At 39.4% G+C, this 20,903-nt stretch overlaps 1 protein-coding gene across 1 annotated transcript; it reads right to left on the reverse strand.

The window, feature by feature from the left end:
- Positions 1-1,886: 1,886 nt before the first annotated feature.
- Positions 1,887-19,558, reverse strand: tmem86a (transmembrane protein 86A). The gene is made up of 3 exons (XM_041795820.1): positions 19,439-19,558; positions 11,886-12,150; positions 1,887-8,888 (listed from the first exon to the last, which is right to left on the reverse strand). Exons 1-3 carry the CDS (start codon positions 19,457-19,459, stop codon positions 8,461-8,463), a joined length of 714 nt encoding a protein of 237 aa, XP_041651754.1. The 5' UTR covers positions 19,460-19,558; the 3' UTR covers positions 1,887-8,460.
- Between the last annotated feature and the right edge of the window lie 1,345 nt (positions 19,559-20,903).

The raw sequence follows: 20,903 nt of genomic DNA on the forward strand, positions 1-20,903 counted from the left end.
CGACAAGAGCATTTTGGAGTTGTTGGATTGTGTATTTGATGAGTTTGATGAGGGAAAGCAAAAAATTCAGTCTGCTTCCATAGCGTTAGCTGTGCAGCTGGTATATCAGTCCCCCAGATCTAAAAACAGCTTGCACCGACAACTAAAGGAAACAAACCTATTACTAAGACTATAGGAACTATGGCAATGGGCGAATTTGCCAAAATGTTGAAGTATCCCTTTAACTGAGTCAAGTGAGGCCTGCAGGTCTTTAAATTTTGTTCTGGGCTCTTATGCGACCTCTTGGATGGGTCGTAGTTGCGCTCTTGGAGTAATTTTGGCAGGCCTGCCACTCCTAGGATGGTTCACCACTATTCTAAGTTTTCTCCATTTGTGGATAATGGCTCTCACTGTGGTTTTCTTGGGTCCAAATATCTACCCTTTCCACATTGATAGATGTCAAACTTTGTTTCTTATCTGTTCTTCACCAACAATGTTGGTGGTTTTTGGCAAGCATGTTTTTGTGAGACAACTTTGAAAATGAAAGGGTCATTGTAGAGGAACTGTAGATTTTTGCATGGACACTTTGCATACTGCTGTTTCACCCACACAGGAGAGACTACTGTTGACAGGGCATGCGCTTTACAGCAAGCAACAGTATATTTCTGCATTTCATGTGGTCTTGGGTGTTTGTTTGTTTTTTAAATCAGTGGTTCATAAAAAAAACCTGCAGAGTTAGACTGAAACAGATGAACATGAGGAGTCAAGTGCCTCGTCTATCTGCTGAGAGTAACTGTCCTGAATGATTGCTTAAGATTCAGGGACTATGGCTAAAAAGTCTGCCCTGTTTAAGTCTTCACCGAAAGACTCAAAGTGTCCTGATACCCTCTGACAGCAGTGTGTGATGGCTTCCCTTCTGACAGCCTCTATAAAGGCATTCCCTCTGAGAGTCAGAGTGGTCTGGTAAAGGGCTGCCAAATAGTCAGAGGAGGTTATAACCCCTGTCCATGCTGACGTCACTGTGCTGGCTCACTCCCACTTCATTTCTATGGTGCAACCAAGGCACAACCAGTGTTAGGTTGCCAGGTTCAAATCAATTAAGCACCAACAGGCACAAAACCAACGTCACTGGAACCTTCCACCTCCTCGCTGCTTTGGTTGAAGCACAATAAGGTGGAAGTAGTTTGAAGTGAAGGCCTGAATAGTCAGATGAGGTGTCTGACAGGAATTAAAGACTGCTGCACTTAAAGGAAATGGCATGATTGCTTTTCTGACGTTTGTCATATTTTATTTTTAGGAATAAACCTAAAAAACATGATAAAAATCTATTCAGTGGTTCTATAATAAATAACATGAATGAAGCAACACTAAGATAAGTGATTCAGATGAATTATTCAAAGTTCCACCAAGGCTGTTTTTCTTTTAATAAAAGTCATGACAGATTTGCTTTACTTCTTAAAAGACTGGAGTTCTTTGATGGATAGACCTTGGCTGTGAATGAATGGGAAGCCTTTTGAGAGAACTGGCACGATTCCTGCAGAATTAAACTCTAAGATGTGTTTGTGCCAATGCTTTTTTGAAATAAAAAATAACTTTGATAGCAAGGCAGGGTGAATATGAGGAGCAACATTAAGCTTTGTTATTGGAGTTTGTGAGTTCCCACAGGGTCAAAGCCCGTTGAAAGCATATTTTTCTACCGACAATAGAGCAGCAGCAGTTACTAGAACAGAGCACTCTGTTGTCCTCCAGTCCTTTCCGCCTTTAGTGGTTCTTTAGCAGCTGAGGGCCAACAGCTTCTGGAGAAACACAAAACATTTAGAAATATCAGCTGACATTTGCAAAAGAGCACAATTTGATTTAGGGAACAAATAAAGAAAAAGACAAAAACATGCCGTGCTAAAGTTGCATTGCAATTGCATTTATTTGTCCAATAGATATTCACATTCATAGCAGTTTCACTACAGCAAATAAAACTATGTCATCTCTACAGTCATGAAAGAAATCAATCACTAAGTGAAATCAAGGACATAAAGGTAAAGTATATCTTAGGATAAAAAAAAATGCTCAGAAAATGACGCATTGTGTGGGCCTTCAATGTAAAATAAAGGAATAAGTGGAAAACAAACCCAGCTTTTTCCACGCTGACAGGCAAAATAAATCCAGGGCATCTTTATTTTCTTTTTACAAATTAAAGGATAACACTTAAAGAATGTATACATAAAGGTTGAAACACTTCAAGGGCAATGAATGCCTTTTTGAGCTTCTCTCATGCATTAATGCAGCACTTTCTTCTCCTTCAGCCCTCAACATCAAAACATTAGCTTCTGGTTTCACTATTCAAGAAAGAAAGAGCATATATTTAATAGAAAAGAGAACACAATAATCCTTTTTCTTAAATACTTCAGCTACTAGCTTCAAAGAGAGATTGACTGGCCTTACTCTAGGTGTGGAAAAGTGCAGTTTTGATGAATATAACAAAGAAGAAATTGCATTATTTCTACATACTTCTCACAGGCTCATACTGATGCTGGAGGACTGTCAATTGCAGCCATAAAACCCCAGGGTGTGTAGTGAAGTACTACTTTTCATGCATGAGTACAAATAGCTTTTTTTGTTTTGAATGCCGCACAGCACATGAACAGCAAAATGAAGTAACAGCAAAAAGAAAGAAAACTCGAAATGAAAGAAAAGTGCAGACTCCTTCTCTCTACTGTAACAGCCACCAGCTCATTACTCACAGCTCAGGCCAGACTAACCTGGCCTCCCTCGGCTCTCTCAGGTCCCCTTTTGTCTGCACGCACAAAGCTCAGAACAACAGGGTTGTTGACAGGCCGAGGTAAAGTGATGCGCCTGCTGGCCCGCCATCTGTGAGGGGGGGTGGGGGGGGCAGGATGACAGCTCGCAGGCTGGATGGAAAGGGACTCTTCCCTTGTGTGTCATATTTCACCTCCTCAACTCATTCCAGCTACAGTATCGCTCAACAATAACCTCCTTCCTCTGTGGAAAGCTGGGGGGGGGGGGGGGCTAGGGTGTCATGCAAAACAAAAGGTGGTTTGATATATGAGACGGACTCTAACACTAACAACTTGTTCTTTATGATATGAGTTCTATTATGCTTCAGATTTGGTCATTTGTGACAAAAGACAGGAAAGAGGGGATAGCAGGATTATTATTGGAATGGTTAAGCATAAGGTTGTCACAATACCAGGATTCAGACTTTAGAGTTCCTAGGCACCCAATAATTGTCGGCAACTTTTAGCTAAATTGCACAAGAACATAGTGACAGTTTTCTGTGTAATTTAGGCAGTTTGCCTGCACCTTTTTTATGAATACCTTCATTTCCTATGCGCCTGTCTAATGTTTTTTAAAGCTTTAGTACCTTTCAATACAATAGATCATTAAAATAAGAGAGATTGTATCATTTTTGACAACATTGCTCCATAATGACAAACAAATTCCTTGTTCAACATGGCATTTGAGGTTATTTCTTACTTCACAGGCTACAGGCTCATGGAGATTTTCCAAAATGTGGGTTGGCCAGTAGAACTATTCTCAGAAATACTTGAAGTAAAGCCTGTCTTTGGCCTGTAGCCACCAGAGCAGTAGGAACAAAAGTCAGGAGGTTTTATGTGGCAGCAGACAAAAAAAGTAGTGCCTACATACTGTAGATTGCCCACATAGTGAGGATGAGTAAGTCGGCTTGACTTTCATCCCTTCCTCATAGTTTTACTTTAGAGTGCATACAAGAGTCAGTCATGTAAACCAGCATGTCTCCACTAAACTCTGCTTTAAGATGGCATAAGCACACTAATGCATGCCTGCAGAAGGAGAAGGCTTTGCAGGGATGATTGTTGGACTTGTTGAAAAAAAAAAAAGAACAAAAGATGGACGTTCACACAGACGCACTGATGTAACACCTCGGACTGACAAAGCAGAAATGTAGCGCTGACTGGTGGAAAGGAGGATGAGGAACTACCAAGAATAGAAGCCTGAGCCGAGTGTCTTTTCTGGTCAAAAATACGATTTCATGCTTCTGCTGATGTTCAAGAAAGAAGGCTTTATGAAGGTCAACACCATGGTCTGCCTGCAGATCGTTCCTGGTGGCTGATGTGGTGCATAAACACATTTTTATGTGTGTTTTTGTGTGCATGTGGGTGCATTACTGACAGCTTTAGGAGGTCATTGACCCAGAAAAATGAACCCATAACATGGGTCTGCTTCTTTTCCATGCCTGGTTGTTTTATATACAGCACAATATTTAAGGTTAAGGTGCATGCGGACGAGAAGATTAAACATTAATACTTTCAAATGCTGGAGTACATTTGTAATAAAACTGAGTTCCTCTCCCAAATACAAACTGTTAGTGGTATTAATCATAAAGCCAGTGACATACTGTACACTTGTATTATTTGTGCGTATAGTAACATCGGGCATTTCTACAAACATTTATGCTCACTATAAAGGTCAAATTAAACCCATTGATTGGATAAAACACAATCTGAATATGCTTTACTAAATGAAATACTACCTTAAAGCTCATGTGAGGAGTTTTCACTGGTTTTGAAAGAGACTGAAAGCAATAAAGACCATGAGGATGAAGGAGGGAAGTGTCTGTTTTACACAGTGGCTAGCTCAACGCTAGCACACAATGCTGCCCATAAGAGGGAAAAAGTGGGGGAGCTTTCTGGGGCCCAGCCAAACTAGACGGCCAATGGAGGCGAGGAAAATCATGGCCCGCTAATAAGTTAATTTATGCTGTAGTAAAATATAGCCTTTTAAAAAAATGTAAACCCCTTTCTTAAAACAGATCTACCTCTACCTGGTAATGTTTATAATTTGAATGGGCACACTGACTAAACAATTTTTTGGAAAGTGATGTCAGACTTCATAGATAACACATGATGTGAACAAATGTTTGGATGCCAGAAAATAAAGGGAACTGAAGTAGCTAAGTGGACAACAATTAAATAATTACAAAATGAGACAAAAAATGTGAAACTTTGCAAAAATGGCTGAAAACTTGTGGAACTTGGCAGAAATAGAGTAGTAAAGAGTGGTTACAGAGTAGCAAAAATGGGTTCAAAGAAGCAAAAATGGGATAAAGGTGGCAACAATGGATTAAAAAAGCAAAAATAGGGGAAAAATGGTGAAAAGCAGTAAAAAGTTGTAAAAACGAGTCAAAAGGTGTCGAAAAGGGGCAAAAACAGGCAAAAAATCAGCAACGAGTGGCAAAATAGTAGCAAAGTAGGTACACTAAAGTTGTGAGATAGGGTTGAAACGTAGCGAAAATAGATTGAAAGTGGCAAAAAAAATGGCTTCAGAGGTCCAGCTAGTTCTGTCAGCAAGCCTGCTAGCACGTTAGTGCTAGCAGACTTGCTGACGTAGCACATGGTAATTGCCACGTAGCACATGGCAATTACCATGACAAGCTAACAGAAACAGCAACATGATAATTTTTAACTTAATAAACACTCTGTTAGGTTAAGAGAGGATAATTATTGCCAGTAATGATGACAATTGCTAAGTATCTTTACAGTCTGTTAGGCCACAGCAGTGTCAAAGGTCACTCAGTCACCTAAAGGGCTACACATCTTTGTGTTCTTAAAAGGTTATCAACAGACTGCTAATGGAAGTGTCTGAGGTGCAGCTGGGAAACTTCAGACAAACAATAAGTGAGAAACTTCAGATCACCCAACTGGGCTTGCATACACTTCCATTTGGCCAGCACCCTGTAGCCATGAACAGGTCGGCCCAGATTAATACCTCATACCTTTTTAGAGAGAGGGTTTAGTTTTTGCAACAGTTGACACTATATAAAATGTGTAATTTTGTTTTGATAAGAAATAATGGGTATTTGGTGTAAAATTGCTTAAATTGCTTAAATTTAGGATGGCCCATCCATGACCTACAGGGAACCAGAAAGCTTTACTCTTTTCCCCTTTGATGAGTGGCCTTGACAAGGAAGTATAAATATTCCCACTGAAATAAATCAGTCCAATTTTGGACCCATTTTTTTTATCAGTGCTGACAACAGGGTTTGAAAGTAAGTAATTATGTTTACTTGAATTACTGTGATTGTGTAGCTTTTTTTGTGTGCTAGTACTTTTTTAGTAGTTTTTAGAACCATAATTTTTACTTTTACTTGAGTATGTTTGGGGAAAACTATTGCACTGTACTACATTTTAAAAAGCATCAAGTATTGAGTAAAAAATAAGCAGTTAAAGCCGAGAAAGTCCGGACTAAACAAAGTCCGAGCTTTTTGCCTACAACATCAACATTAGCTACTCAGTACTTTGAGTAAAGTTTGAATGATCTACCTTTTACTTAAGTAGATTTATAGAACAGTACTTTTACTTCTACTAAAGTAAATTTTAACCAAAGTAACTGTACTTTTACTTGAGTATAAGAGCTTGTGCTTCATCAACTTCTGGCTGGCAGACTACCAGGCATTCTGTAAACATTATGTTATTAAGTTCACTAAGTTTAAGTAGGCTTTCTTTCCTCCATGGAGGGAAAGATCCCCAGTGCCCATTATGAGGAAACCACTATAGGTGTCAGACAATGTGATCAACAGCACCCTGCCTTTTTCTTAATTTTCCACAGCAAACACACTCAATGAGTGATACATCTGACTGTGAAAAGAAAGCCAGATGATTGGATGCTAAAAGCAAAACTTTAGGGGAGCCAAATTACACAGAAATTCCTCACAGGAGCTTTAAAATGTCATCTGTATCTGAAAACAAAATTCAGGACATGCTGTAAAAGACAAAAAGAAGTAAGAAATTTAAGATGTGAAGGAGAATACAGTTGTTTTAAGAGCTTGTGAGAATACATTATACCCAGTAGAGTTACAACTACTCGTACTAAGATAGTTCACAGCATTTCTGGCCTTGAGTTGGTTCCGATTTGTCACAGGTACACAAACAAACAGCATTTCAGTAAACTCTCACTCACAAAACACAAAAACATGCAGACACAATAAGAAAGAGTTCACTCAGTAAGACACTCAGTCTGAGTTGAAACTAATGAAAGATGAGGAGAGAAAAATGTGATAGATGAAAGACAAAATATCAGCCAACCTGTCACGGATTAACTGCGGTGGATTTTATAGGATTAAAGCTGATGAAGTGTCCTGTGACAGAATTATTGGAAATAATGGGATAACTGTTCCCTCACATGACAAGCCAGTTCCCTCATCTCTCTCCCTTTTCTTATTTTTCAGTCATGCTGCCTCTGAGGCAATGTGCGTGTTTTCCCTGCGCATGTTTGTGTGGGTATGGTTTCGGATGAGTGAATGTCTTCTAACGGCCCAGTTACACACACAAACACACACTTAGACGGAGTTGATACACAGAGAGACTCCAGCCAGTTACATAGCCCTTTCTTTCTTTTCAGTCTTCATAACGTGGTCCCAGGCCGACGACGGCGCGAGTCGGCTGATGCAGTCAGGCAATAAGAACCCCTGTGGACTTTTCCTAATAAGTGAAGCAGCAGGGGGTGTCAGGTGTGAGAGGGAAACGTGGCAGGACAAACACTTTAAACACCTAAATGTGCACTGTACAGCAGGATATAACATGTACAGTGATCTGCTGTGACTCCAGTGTTTACTGTGCTCTCTTTGTGACAGCAGAGAGACACAAAAAACTCTCACAAGTGTTAAAAAATACAATACACATTACTCGTGGTTGTCACGCACCTTTCCCTACATGCTTTGCCGTCCCACTGTGTAACTCTTCTAGTCTCTTATTCGAGGGCAACCTAATTCATTCATCCAGATAGTCTTGTAGTACAGGATGTCAGACAGTGGAGTGAATAAAGGCAGTGTGGTTGTTGTGACTGAAATACAAGGGACTAAAAACAATAAAAACAGGTGTGGATTTTCATCCTTGAATCCAGATAAAGACATAGCAGTAGAAAAAGTCAAACATGGGCACTAAAAATATAAAACCCTCCCTTTTTAACAAGGTCTCAGGCAACAAAAAAAGCAAAGTTGAATTGCAGATTGGAGCATTTTCAGTAGATGTGTGATTGGACTGTGGAAGGCGAGGTAAGGGTGTTTTTCAATCAGACACATCTATGTACACTCACAATCACTCTCCCATACACACTTAACACATCCCAAGTGACATGCTCCCCTTAAATTAAAATATTAAAGTAAATAATACTCTCTATATATAGAAGGTTAATATTACTACTCATGTCTCCATGTAACTAGGTTGAGAGATCAGAGGATGAATGAAGGATCGATGATAATACTAGCATATCTTTGTGGTAAGAAGACAGGTGTGAGACTGTTGTGCAGGGAGGGCATTAGGGTGATAGTGGACCAGTTATGGTTACAGTGTGCAAGCGCCACACTGAGATGAGGGTCGAGAGTCGGGGATCTGGCAGTGAAGTGTGTCCATGGTCACTCAGGACCAGAGGCAACGCGGCTGCCACCTTCCCAGCTCCGTGGCCGGTTGCTACAGAACCCCTGGTACCTCATGTTCTCTTCCTGGCCACCTCCACGTCCTGGCACTCCACCGCCGACAGCGCGATCAGCATCTGAGCAGCATAGTAGGTGGCCATGATGATGGCGCGAGAGTGGGGCACAGGGAAGCAGAACTTGTTGACGGCAATGGTAAGGTCTGACACCATAAAGAGAACTGAGCCCAGGCAGGCTGACAGCTTGGTCCAGGTCCACAAGTCGTTGGCGAGCTGCAGCCCTGCCATGGCCCTCCAGCCCATGAAACCGATCAGAGCGATGTAGACGGCCACCAGGTAGGTGAAGGGGCCGGACAGGTAGGGATAGAGCAGCATGTAGCTCAGCGAGGACACGACAGAGATCACCAGACCAACAGACATATTCAGAGGTTTCATCCCGAAGGCAGATGAGTAGAGGATATGGGTGATGGCGAACATCAGGAGGCCTGGTGGACAATAAATACACAATGTTAGTTTAAGAAGAATGCTGCAAAAGTATCTGTAGGGTAAAATAAAGCCTTAAAGAGGGGGTATTGTGCATTTTTTCAAGGTTTTACACCATCTCTCTGATACCCACGTAGTAGCTTCACATGGTTTACAGCTCAAAAAAACTCCTCATGTTTCTCACACTGGCGTCCTGAAAAACCCTTATTTCAACCTCCGTCTGAAATGCTTTGTTTTTGCTGCTGTCTCTTTGCATACGTGAAGTATGGGCACCCAACATTGTGACTTTATATTTATGTTTTAAAAATCGGAAAAGTATAATACCCCCTCTTTAATGTAAAGTGTCATACAGAAGACGTGGCAAGACTTGATGCAAACATGGGATATTTTCTGAGTTAATATTAAGTTAGACTGATGGCAGGATTATAATCACTAGTTTGACAGACAAAACACCTGAAAACTTAAGGAAATTTCTAAATTGAGCTGTATGTGTGAACTCAGACAAATTTTTCATTCTATCTTCACCTGGAATTTTTCCTGGCAACTCCACAAGAGTTTATGCAAGAACACATCAAGAAATAGCCAGGAAAATTCACTAGACAGGGTAGTTTGGAAGTGGTGTGTGTACTTAAGTTGTTTCATACTCTTTTCTGTTTACAACTCAGTCACTCATACCGCATGTAAGGGTGAACTCACACTAGACAATCAGTACCATAACCAAGCATGCTTGAGCCACAGAGTCAAGTTTGTTTGGCCAGTGTGAGTGCTCCGTGCCATGCTCAGACACGGTACACTTCCCTGCACCTTGCATAGATAGAAGAGGTGGGCTGTGGAACTATATACTGTAGATTAGGGATGCACAGGCCCCCTTTCAGAATTGGCGGGGCCCCTGAAAAACCCAGAGAATGGGCCCTACCCCTTTATTTATTGATGATATCAATGCATGCATGTTAAATCAGTAGCACTGGTACTAGCAACCTGCCTAACAGTCACCTCTCTGAGGAGCTATAAAGGTTTGTCAAGCTATATTTGGGTTTTGATGTCAAAGTTACTTATTTGTGCCACTTTTTAACCCCTTTTCATCCCTGTTTCCCCATATTTATCTATATTCTTTCCTCATTAAACCCATTTTTGCCTCTTGTTACCAATTTTTGCAAAATTTTAATGCCTTTGCACTACTTTAGCTCCACATTGTACCACATTGTTTCCTGTCTTAACCCATTTTTGCAATGTTAACCCCATGTTTGCTTCTTTGTACCAATTTACCAATTTATTTATTTATTATTATTATTTCAATTCCTTCTTTTTCTACCAAGAAAAGGTGATTCTGATTTAAGAAGAGAGGCTTAAATTTTGAAAAAAGGTTATTTTTTTACTACAGCATCAATAAATAACATTAATATGGTTCTTTGATAAGAGTGTTTATTATTGAGACTTAATATGAAACATGGTTATCACAGATTAACTTTACAATGGACCATGATTTTCCTCACCATCATGGGCTCCCCATTTGGCTGGGCTCCCAGAAAGCTCCCCCTTTATCTTGGTTTATTTGATATTATCAAATTCATTAGCCTATTTTGATATCAATATATAAATGAAGCTCAGACCTGAAACTTTAGCCCTTAAAACACACTTTAAAGTTTACGAAATACGGATGATCAAAGAAAAAGACTTCAGCTGATGCAGGTCTATTGGTCCTGCCTAAAATTCCACAAGTTTATTCATGTGGACAGCCAATATTAATAGACACCATAGGCTTATATTTAACTGCTAATATATCCGTTGTATATCAGTGGGCATTTTTGTATTTGCCATTACCAAAAATTACCTTTTAAGCTGATAACTGTTGATATGGATATCATGCCTCCTAGTCTAAATATATGTGGCACTGATAGCCCTTTTACATAATGCTCTGCCCCTGAGACACTTTCACTCCTGTTCAACAGTGAAAATCTCCTCCTGTGAGGTGCATATGTGAACAAGCATGTCAGGAATACTTAGGGTCAACATTGCTTGAAATGTTCCAGAAATTTCAAAGAGTGCATGTGCTTTTCTTTGCTGTTCCTTCTCATCCCAGGCATATTTCTACCACTGTAACTGCACTAAAGTCATACATCTGTTTTATCTGTTACTGTTACTGCTATTGTTTCTCTGTTTGCTACTTTTGTTCCTTTTGTCTTTCTAAAAGTCCAAAACAGTCTTAACAGATAGCTGTTCAACAGTCTGGCTCTGCTTGAGGTTTCTGCCAGAAACTGAGGCTTTTCCTTACTACTTCTGCTTTGCTAAATGTTGTCAAATACAACAAAGAGTATAGTCTAGACCTGCTCTTTTGACGTGTCTTAAGATAACACTTGTTATGAACTGGGATATATAAATAAGATTGAATGACTGATTGATATCTTAATCAGCTCATCTTATCAGAAATGAAAGGATAGTTCAATTCAATTCACAATTTGCTTTCAAATTTGAAGTAATGCCAGATCTAAAATGTGTTATGCTAATCTGTTATTCTTCAAAATCCTCTGTGAGAACTCTGAGACAGCTGCACAAGTCCCAACATGTGTTACAGACCAAAGAAATAGTAGTCAGGTGATCATGGAACTTGTAAACAAGCCAAAGGCTTTGTGAGATTAGCATCCCATTTTTTGAAGTTAGTCCTATAATTGGGGCAACAAAAAACATAGTAATGGTGCTTAATTTCAGTGGAAAGTTGTGTCACTGCAGTGAAAATGTAAGGTCAAGGTTTATGGGTGTTATGTTTTTAACTGTGCTGTATTTACAACAACGATGCTGCATGCCTTTGTCTCTTTGATTTCTATTTAACTTTTTTCTGTTTCCCTTTTTAATAATGATCCAATGACAAACCACAATGAAGAACAAAACTACAAAGATAAAAGTCAAAAAGCCTTCAATAGATTTAAATGTGAATGCAGTAAAACTTGTGGATGAAAAAGCTATAATAAAGCAAGTAAGTGTCTGTTAGGTTATCTCCTCACCGTGGACAAAGTAGCCCTGCTCCTGCCAGATAAGAAAGGCATCACCCAGAGCAGAAAAGATGAGACCAGCCAAGATCTTGCGGGCACTGGAGTGAGCCCCTAGGAAGCTGAAGCCATGAGCTAGTAAAAAAACCCACAGGCAGAAGATGGGCAAACATTTGATGAGGGCGCTGAACCAGGAGGGGCTCGAGGTAGGCAGCCACAGGACAAAGTACACGCAGGTCGCTTTGAAGAACGGCACCAACTTTGGGCCTTCACTTTTGACCTGAAAGCAGATTAAAATAAGTGATCATTTAATTGAGTCATTGCTGGCTGCAAACACAGGAAGTCATTGAGTGGGTCAGACAATGTACTACTGTTGTCTCTCTATATTAGTATTGAAAGGGCTTTTATTTCTAGGCAGAGGGCTTGAACAATACATCAGGAAGCAAAAAACTCCGAACAATCAGCACTTTATGCATTTGAGGTGAACTGTCACATATCTTCAATTACTAAAAAGGGGAACCAAGCAGCAAATAAGTGGATGTGGTTAAAACTGGATCACTGCCGTGCTTTAGCTTGCTTTCTTTGGTCACTAGTTTTCGTCAGTATGTCAGACATGCACGTGATTTGTGGCTAAACTGAAACTCAGCAAGTCTTAGAGGAAATGCAAAAAGCTTCCACTGCTTTGACTTCTTGTAACCTTTTTCTTCTCTTCTTTTTTTTTATGCCTCCTCTAATTTACCTTCTTCTGTGTATCTCATGAGAAAGTGTAGCTTACTGAAGTCTCAAATTCTTCTCTCCAACTGTTAAAGCAGTCATATTTCTTTCTGTCCAAATACATGAGGCCCACCAGGGTCACTAAGACACGAAAACAAGGCTAGAGAGAGGTTTCACAACACCGCTAGAGTGACCACCCACCTATGATACTGAGAATCACTTTCTAGGCTGAACGGAAGAAAGAGCTTTGAGGTCAAAGAGGGAGAAGAAAGGAGGGATTGATTCAAGAGTAAGTAAAGAGTGAGGGTTCATAGAGCTGAGATCACAGGAAGGGGGATGAGGAGTAAGACAGGGGAGGGGAGGATGAAGACGGGGTAATAGTGCATAATGGAAACACTTGAAAAGACTGAGCTGTGATTTGATGCCCAAACTAATAATTTCCAACTGCTAATTTGAACCTCCTTTAATAAAACCTTCTCTGCTGGGGTAAAATGATGCAAACAAAAGCTGATTGCAATATTAAGAAAAGAACAGCTAAGTAGGGCAGAGGAAAGAGGGCAAGAGGAAGCACGGAGGAAGGAGCTTTCAGGGTAGAGAAGAGTTTGTGAGGTTCATTCACGTGACAGCTGCATTAACGGGTGGAGGAGTGAGGATGAAAGGGGAGGTGGGGACAGATTTTTAAGGGGTCACTCAAGTTCAAACAGGAAGGAAGGGGAGGCCCCCAGATTGCACAACTGTTTAACAAAATAGCATGCTTAAATTACCGTATGGGATCAGAACCTGTTGGACTGACCTGCTCTGATCTGATGTACCTGAGATGGTTGGTATTATAAAGACAGGGAAATGACCAGGATTTGGCCCACATGTTCACTTTAGGTTACAGATATGTTCAGATGGATGATAAAGGATAAAATAGATGATAATACAGGCTAATTGATAATTAATTGAAATGCAACAGTGACTAAAACAGCATTACAGTAGCTCCAAATATCTATGAGAGGTACATTTAAAGGGCCTCGAAAAACGTATCCTTGTATCATCATGGTCTGGTTTGATGGGTGAGTCTGCAGGAGAAATTACCTGCCTGACTGCATTGTGCCAACGATGAAGTTTGGTGGAGGAGGGATGGGGCTGGTTTTCATGGTTTGGGCTAGGCCCCTTTATTTCCAGTGAAGGGCAATCTTAATGCTTCAGCAATACATACCAAGACATTTTGGAAAATGCTATGCTTCCTACTTTGCCCAACAGTTTAAGGAAGACCCTTCTCAATTCCAACATGACTGCACCCCCAGTGCACAAAGCAAGGACTATAAAGTCATGGTTTGATGAGTTTGGTGTGGAAGAACTTGACTGGTTCAAACAGAGTCCTGACCTCAACCCAATCAAGAACCTTTGGGATGAACTGGACCGAATATTGCCAGTCCGATATCAGTGCCTGACCTCAGAAATGCTCTACAGAGTGAATTGGCACAAATTCCCAAAGAAACACTCCAACAAGCCTTCCAAGAGGTATGAAAACTGCAAAAGGGGGCAACTCCATATTAAAAAACAAACCCCATAGGACAGAATAGAATAGGATAGGATAGGATTCAATACAATCCAACGCAGTCCAATACAATGTGATGCAAAGCAAAGTGAAAGGAAAGGAAAGGAAAGGATAGGATATGACAGGATAGGATAGGATAGGATAAATTTAGATATTTGTTAATGTCACAATATTCATCATCGCAAAACTACAGGATAAGGTAGGACATGATTTGATACAATATGATACCACACCAAACCATACTGTATCCTACCCTGCTGTACCCGATCATACCATACCATTCCATACAACACCAAAAAAAGTATGGACCAAAACAAATCTACAGAACAGGACATAATGAGATGAGATGGTACACAATATTTCCCCCTTTGACAATGAGCAGAATCACAAAAAAGACAAAGCACTGTAACACAAGCTGAAGAACACAACAAGAAAGACAAACCCCCAGCAGCAGAACAACCCACAAAATAATTATATGCAATTATATTTTGCAATCTTACCATAATATACATTCATTAATAAATATATTTATTTTTGTATTGTTGTAACTGTCTTACATTGAAATTTGTATCACCCTTTTGTGTTGTTCATCTTGTTTTTGTACTCTCGACATCACTGAAAATGAGAGCATGCTCTCAATGATTCCTCGAGATGTAAATAAAGGTTGAATTAATTTTTAAATGAAATACTGTGAACCCAGTATAGCAGTAAATATCATACAGGGAGCTGTTGGTACTAATAATACCTAGTAACAAGTATTGTGGCACACAAAATTTGAACTAGTGTTGAGGCTTTATCTGTGACTTTCTCTCATGCCACTGTTGAGGCTCTTAAGTGTACATTTCTTTTTTGCTGTCTTCTTTCTGGCATTTTAAAATTCATGTTACTAACTTTTTGGCACCTCCCAATGTGTCACATAAGGGGAATAACAGGTTTGCCATCATCTCCAGTGCCAAGAGTGAGTCTGACCTTACTTGACTGAGATGAGCGTCAAAGAGCTTGTAGTATATGCCTACACTTACAAAAAGTCCTTTCCCTTCTGCTTACATATCAATTTCAGATAGCATCAGCTTCTTCCACTTCCAGATAGCATGACAGGAATTTTTCCACTGAAGCTTCACTAACTGGAGGTGCACGATGTGGGCTAATGCACTCCTCTCCTCGCATTGATGTGCTTCCATAAAAACACATGGAGACATAAATAAAGATTAAAGCTGGTCGAATAACACATATGGGTGTGTGAGAGTATTTGATGAGTCTATCTATCCCATTAAGGCCACACTGGCAGCACTCCCAGCGTATCCAATATTATAACTGTGTTTACAGTTAGGGACACGAGGAAACACAACTTATTTTTGTTGTTACAACCTTGAATTCAAGGATGACTCCAAGCTGCAGCATTGAACAGACAGTATGAGATATAAGATAACAAGGGTGACTGATATTAAAGCTCAATGGTTGATGGGCACTTGTTGTTCACTTGTGGGAAAATAACCCTAAAAACAGTCTATTCAGGGTTTTATAGGGTGAATACAGATTCCAGGGAGGAAAGTGGGTGGAAGTCGTAAATTCCCATAACCTTTGATGCTATTCATGCTACAATTCAGCCATACTTTCCAGTTTCCGTTTCCATTGTTTTTCATGTAAACTTTCAGTATCTACACACAATCAGATAAGGGTTCTGAGAAGAAAAAGAACAAGACTTAACATGACATGAAGCAAACAAAAAGCTGCTCTTTCAAATTTCCCCCCAAGAAGTACATCTCTATGCACAATTTTCATGCATATCTCCAACATGAATCAAATCAAAAATAAGACAGAGCCTTAAATTAGTTTAATGGTCTACTGTTTGCCAAATCAACTGTTGTAATTACATCATAGAGCCTCAGTTACCTGGTGGAAATTTCAAACATTTCTGTTTGATTTTCTCTAATGCGTCTCTCCTCTTGCTGAGGCATCAGCCTGTCTTTGGGTACAGTGGAGTAGACTTTGGCGACAACAATAAGTCATGAATGATGGCAATCAGTTGTCGACAGCATAAAACAGCAGAACAAACTGCCTCCATTAAGATGCAAGCAAAATTAATGATGTGTTATACTGCTTTCTAGGACTGTTTGAAAAGGAGCCGAAGCAGCTGGCAGCTGGTTCTTGCAAAGGATAACAAAGTAAATGATTGTATTCATGCTCACTATCATGTAATATGGTTGTTGTTAATATGTAACTGTACAGAATGGCCTACTTTCTTAATGTGGACTTGAAAATCCAAAGATACAATGTTAAACCATTGTTATTTCTGTCAATTTGAACTAAAGGTCTCTATGCTATTCAAACTCATGACAAGTCAACTTCCCTGCTCTCATATTTATCTAGATTATTGTTAACTTTTCAGGGCCTGAACTCATCTTCTAGCTGCTGTCCAGTGGAAGGAACAAGATGTTATGTCCTAATGCACCTGCAACAAATATAAAGCAACAAAAGCATGGCACGGACAAACTAAATAACCCCCTGGCCATGCGTCATAAGCAAGCCAAGTGCTAGAAACATGATACTGGTAAACCTACAAAAGACCTGCAAACTCTTGTGTGCTCAGTGTGGCAGATGGGAACTGTAACTTGGTATGGTACTGGCAGGCACAGCAGGAATGTGAGTCATATGACAATGCTGTTTCTATGCGGCATTACACGTCTTTCCTTACAGCTACTTTAACTCCGAGGATAACTTCAGGTCAACTTAAGACAATGCCTACAGTGCAGAATGGTGCTTCTCCACATGAAGGAACCAATAGGAATTATAAGAATTTATGTTCACGCATGCTCTGTACTCAGCACATTGGCTTGTACTTAATGGTTTTAATTAAGTAATACCAAGTTTGAGACCATGAAAAAGTAAATCTTCAGAATATCTAAAAGGACATTACTCATTACATTTTGGTTGTGTTCTTGGGATTAAAGATTAACAAAGTGTGCACATATCGATGAGTGAATTGTCAGGACCGACCTCCCCCTCAATCCATGACTTGTACCGGTCCATCTTGTGAGATATCGTGGCATGAGATCTCGTCACATTACTACTCTTTACTGTAACTTAAATCACTGCAGTAAAATGCCTCACCTCGTATGCATATTTGCACTGATTACTCTATTTACTATATTAATTACTAAATCAAACAATTTACCATACGCAGATGATGCAACAAATTAGCCGGCTCACTGTAACTCAAATACTGTAAGAAGGTTCTCTGTGGTAAAATGCACATTTGCAATAATCAACTATCTAGATGATCTTATCTTCCTCGTATAAATCTGCCCACATCCTTACATATATTACTCTTCTGATCATGTCTAGTCAGTATCCTTGCACATCTTGCAACCATACTATCAATGCACATAGACTTCTATATACTAGAAAAAACTGTAAGAGCTTGTACGTATTCAAATCTTAATTTTTAATTTTTCAGTTTTATTTATTTTTTGTATTGTACACTGAAAACAAAGCTAACCAGAGTCAAAGTCCTTGTTGTGTAAGCATACTTGGCCAATAAAGCTGAATCTGATTCTATAGATGCAGGACAAAAAAAATCATCATAAAATGTTCAGCTCTTACAGCGTTACTTTATTTTATCCCAGTCAGTGTTTTATTGTGTAACATAAAAATACTCATTGGGTGCTGAGCAGTGTGCGGACCTTTTCCCTTTTCTCTGCAGCTTTCTTGGGATCTTATCCTCTTTATATGCTTGTTTTCTCATGGTGATCAGTTACTGTTTTTTTTTCTCTGGATTTTGAGAAATTAACATGTTGTCACAGTAAAACTAAGTTGCATTATTACCCAGAGATGGTGAAATAAACAAGTTGAGATGTCAAAAAATCAACCAAAATGTACTGGCTATCACTGCAAAACAGAGTCAATAAATTTTATGGGTGTATTTCCCCTTAGGGCTTCAATATAGAAAAAAATAGCAATTATATCATAATAAAGATAAAAGCAAATCGAGTCTCTTGCTGTATCTCTGGGATACAGCACACACCTGTCAGCAGGTTCAAAGTCCAATAAGATTATTATCATTATTGTTTGTGTGGGTATAGCCTGACATATGCATTAATTGTTGCTGCTTTAATGCAGGAATAGTTAACATGGTCAGAATCCTGAGAATCATAGCTTTCTGGTGGTTTTTGACATTTTGAAAATATCTAAATAAATACCAAAAAAGAAAAAAATCACACGGCCCACCAGTGAGCTCTTGGGTTTTAAATAAAGTATGTGGTATTGAACAACACCAAAATGTCTAACATCCAGATACCTCACGTTAACCGCAGACAGCTCTACTTTCCCCTTAATGTAATTCTGAGGTGCCAAGCATTCCCAGAACCCGCACAAGCATCAGCATCTCTCAGGCAACCAGTCTGTATGTCAAGCATCCCTCTAAACAGGCTCCTCACACAGTGATCAAACAGACTTCACACCAGGGTTTATTAAAGGCCACGTTACAGTCACACCATCCTTCATGGCCCCCTGCAAATGGAGTAAAATTTCATTGCAAAGAAATAGGATGCTTGGGTTGTATAAATCATTAATGAAGATGCCGTTTTTAGCCATAGGAGCTAGTTTGCTTAGTGGTTCAATGCTCAGCTATGTGGTCAAAAGACAGGCAAAACAACAGAGCCTGTATAAGGCACGGATACTGCACAGTAAGGCAGGCAGAGCAGCTCTGCGCATGCGTTACTGGAGGGCACATGAGAGGAAAAAAAAAGACAAAAAAGGTCGTCACGTGATAGCTTTTCTTTTTGTCAGGGAATGCCTTTGGAAATTTGAGGAATCGTCCTTTTTTTTACGTGGAATATCGAGAAGAAACCGTGTGAATAGTTGCTGCCATAATAAGCCAAAGATGGCAAGTAAAGAGCCTCTGAAATAAAAGTTTCTTCTTAGAGTCGTGAACCGACACAGAAGAACATTTAAATATACCATGGATGTGACACGCTGACAGTAACAACGATAGTGTCGACTGGCCATGACTGAATGAATATCAAGCTAGGCTATATTTAGCGAGAAGACAGTCCTACATATTGTTAATAAAACATCACCTATATAGACAGAAAGAAAGCACTATGACTTCGAAGACTTACTTTAGCATGTTATAGCTTAATAACATATAAGGTACAACACAATAAACGCCAAGTTAACACATATCAGTATACAGTAAAACAAACAATTAGAAAACTATTATACCTTCACAAGTGTTATCATGTAGCTCAACATGCTATCATTGTTATTCCTGCTAAATTGTTAAAATACTTCCGAAGCTAATACTCACCACTGTGACCGGAGAAACCATCTCTCCCTCCGTGGTGTCCGGGTCAGTAAAAAAGCTGTTATTAGTTTAAATTTTGCTTAAAGTCCTCCTGTTTTGCTGTAGTGTTCAGGGGATGCCGATTGTTTTTGTCCTGGCTGCGGTAGGCGGTCCGTCATCCGGTAGGAGGTGAGGCTGCGTCATAATATGGGATGGATTTTTCGCCGCTGACCAATGAGAGCAGAGCAAGCGCTGGAAAAGGGGCGGGTTAAGACGGCAGGGACGCCCTGATAGGTGGAGTCTGTCTGCTGTTTACATATCGGAGCAGATGGTCTTTATTTACATTTTACACAGACGGAGCTTTTTGTGAATATTCAGACAGAGCTTATATTTGATTCATTTCAGAAATTTGCGGTGAATTAGACATTTAAAAAAAAGTGTTTAAAATAAGACAAAAGGAAATATGAACACAAATCAATGACGATCTGACAATAAGTCCAATCATGACCTATATTTTGATGTGTTCACCCTTTTCCATTTCATTGATGTTTCGCCTGGCTGCTGTTTTTGTAGCTACTTTAATATAAGGGTCAAATTTAACCTCTTAAGAACCTGCATGTGAAAAAGAGAACATCACGTCTTGGCTTCCCTACAACAAAGTAAGAATCTCAGCTACAGGAATTTTAGAGATAATGTCCACAAGGTCAACTGATGTCAAAGCAATTTCCTTGAAATATCTGCGTAGTTTGCTCGACAATTTCAAGTATTTTTCATGGTATGTTTGCATTTTAATGGGAATTTTGGTCATTTGATATTAATTTTTTAGTGTAATTTCCTTTGGAATTTGTAGGTATGTATGTGATGTTGGGGGAATTTTCTCTAATTTTCAAGGAATCTCGCAGAAGAATCTGTAAATTTGCTTGAATTTTTTTTAGGAATGTAGTTGGCATTTGGGGAGGAATATTTATTGGAACGTCAAGGCAAATGACAGAATTTCACAGAAACATCTGAGGAATATTTATCTCTTTTGGGCACTTTAATCGGATAATTTTGAAATGTGTATGATTTTTTGTAGAAATGTCAGGTAAGAATTTTCTGTAATTTAGCAGTATTTGTGTGGATTTGGGAAAGGATTTTGAAAAGCTTTCAAATGATCATGTCTTATTATTCACAAATAAGTGGAGAATCTAAAAAAGCATTCAAAACAAAAGTTTGGGTGTCAGGAGGACAAACGTACAATGTTTGAGTTTCTGTGGTTTCAAAACTGGATATAGGCCCAGAACTTACTCTATAGTATTGTAAAATAATGTTTTACTCCAGTAGGAATATAAAGTTTTAGTATATCATTTTACAAAGATTTGTAATTTCATATCATAATTTTCTTTAGCTCTTTTGTAATGGTGTTATTTGAATAAATGTCTCTATCCTAGATTGACTATGCTAAGTGGACCGTCTGCCCTCAGTCTCCACTTCTTCTCTTTCAAAAGCC

This window comes from Cheilinus undulatus, linkage group 9 (genome assembly GCF_018320785.1).
Source record: "Cheilinus undulatus linkage group 9, ASM1832078v1, whole genome shotgun sequence".
NCBI classification, from domain to species: Eukaryota; Metazoa; Chordata; class Actinopteri; order Labriformes; family Labridae; genus Cheilinus; species Cheilinus undulatus.

Bases quoted from the DNA above. Each gene is read 5' to 3' on its own strand.
- tmem86a (XM_041795820.1), bottom strand. From the start codon at position 19,459: ATGGTTTCTCCGGTCACAGTG. The intron at 12,151-19,438 runs GTGAGTATTAGC...ATCTGCTTTCAG, and splicing joins TGGTTTCTCCGGTCACAGTG to GTCAAAAGTGAAGGCCCAAA. The intron at 8,889-11,885 runs GTGAGGAGATAA...ATTGTCCACCAG, and splicing joins GCAGGGCTACTTTGTCCACG to GCCTCCTGATGTTCGCCATC.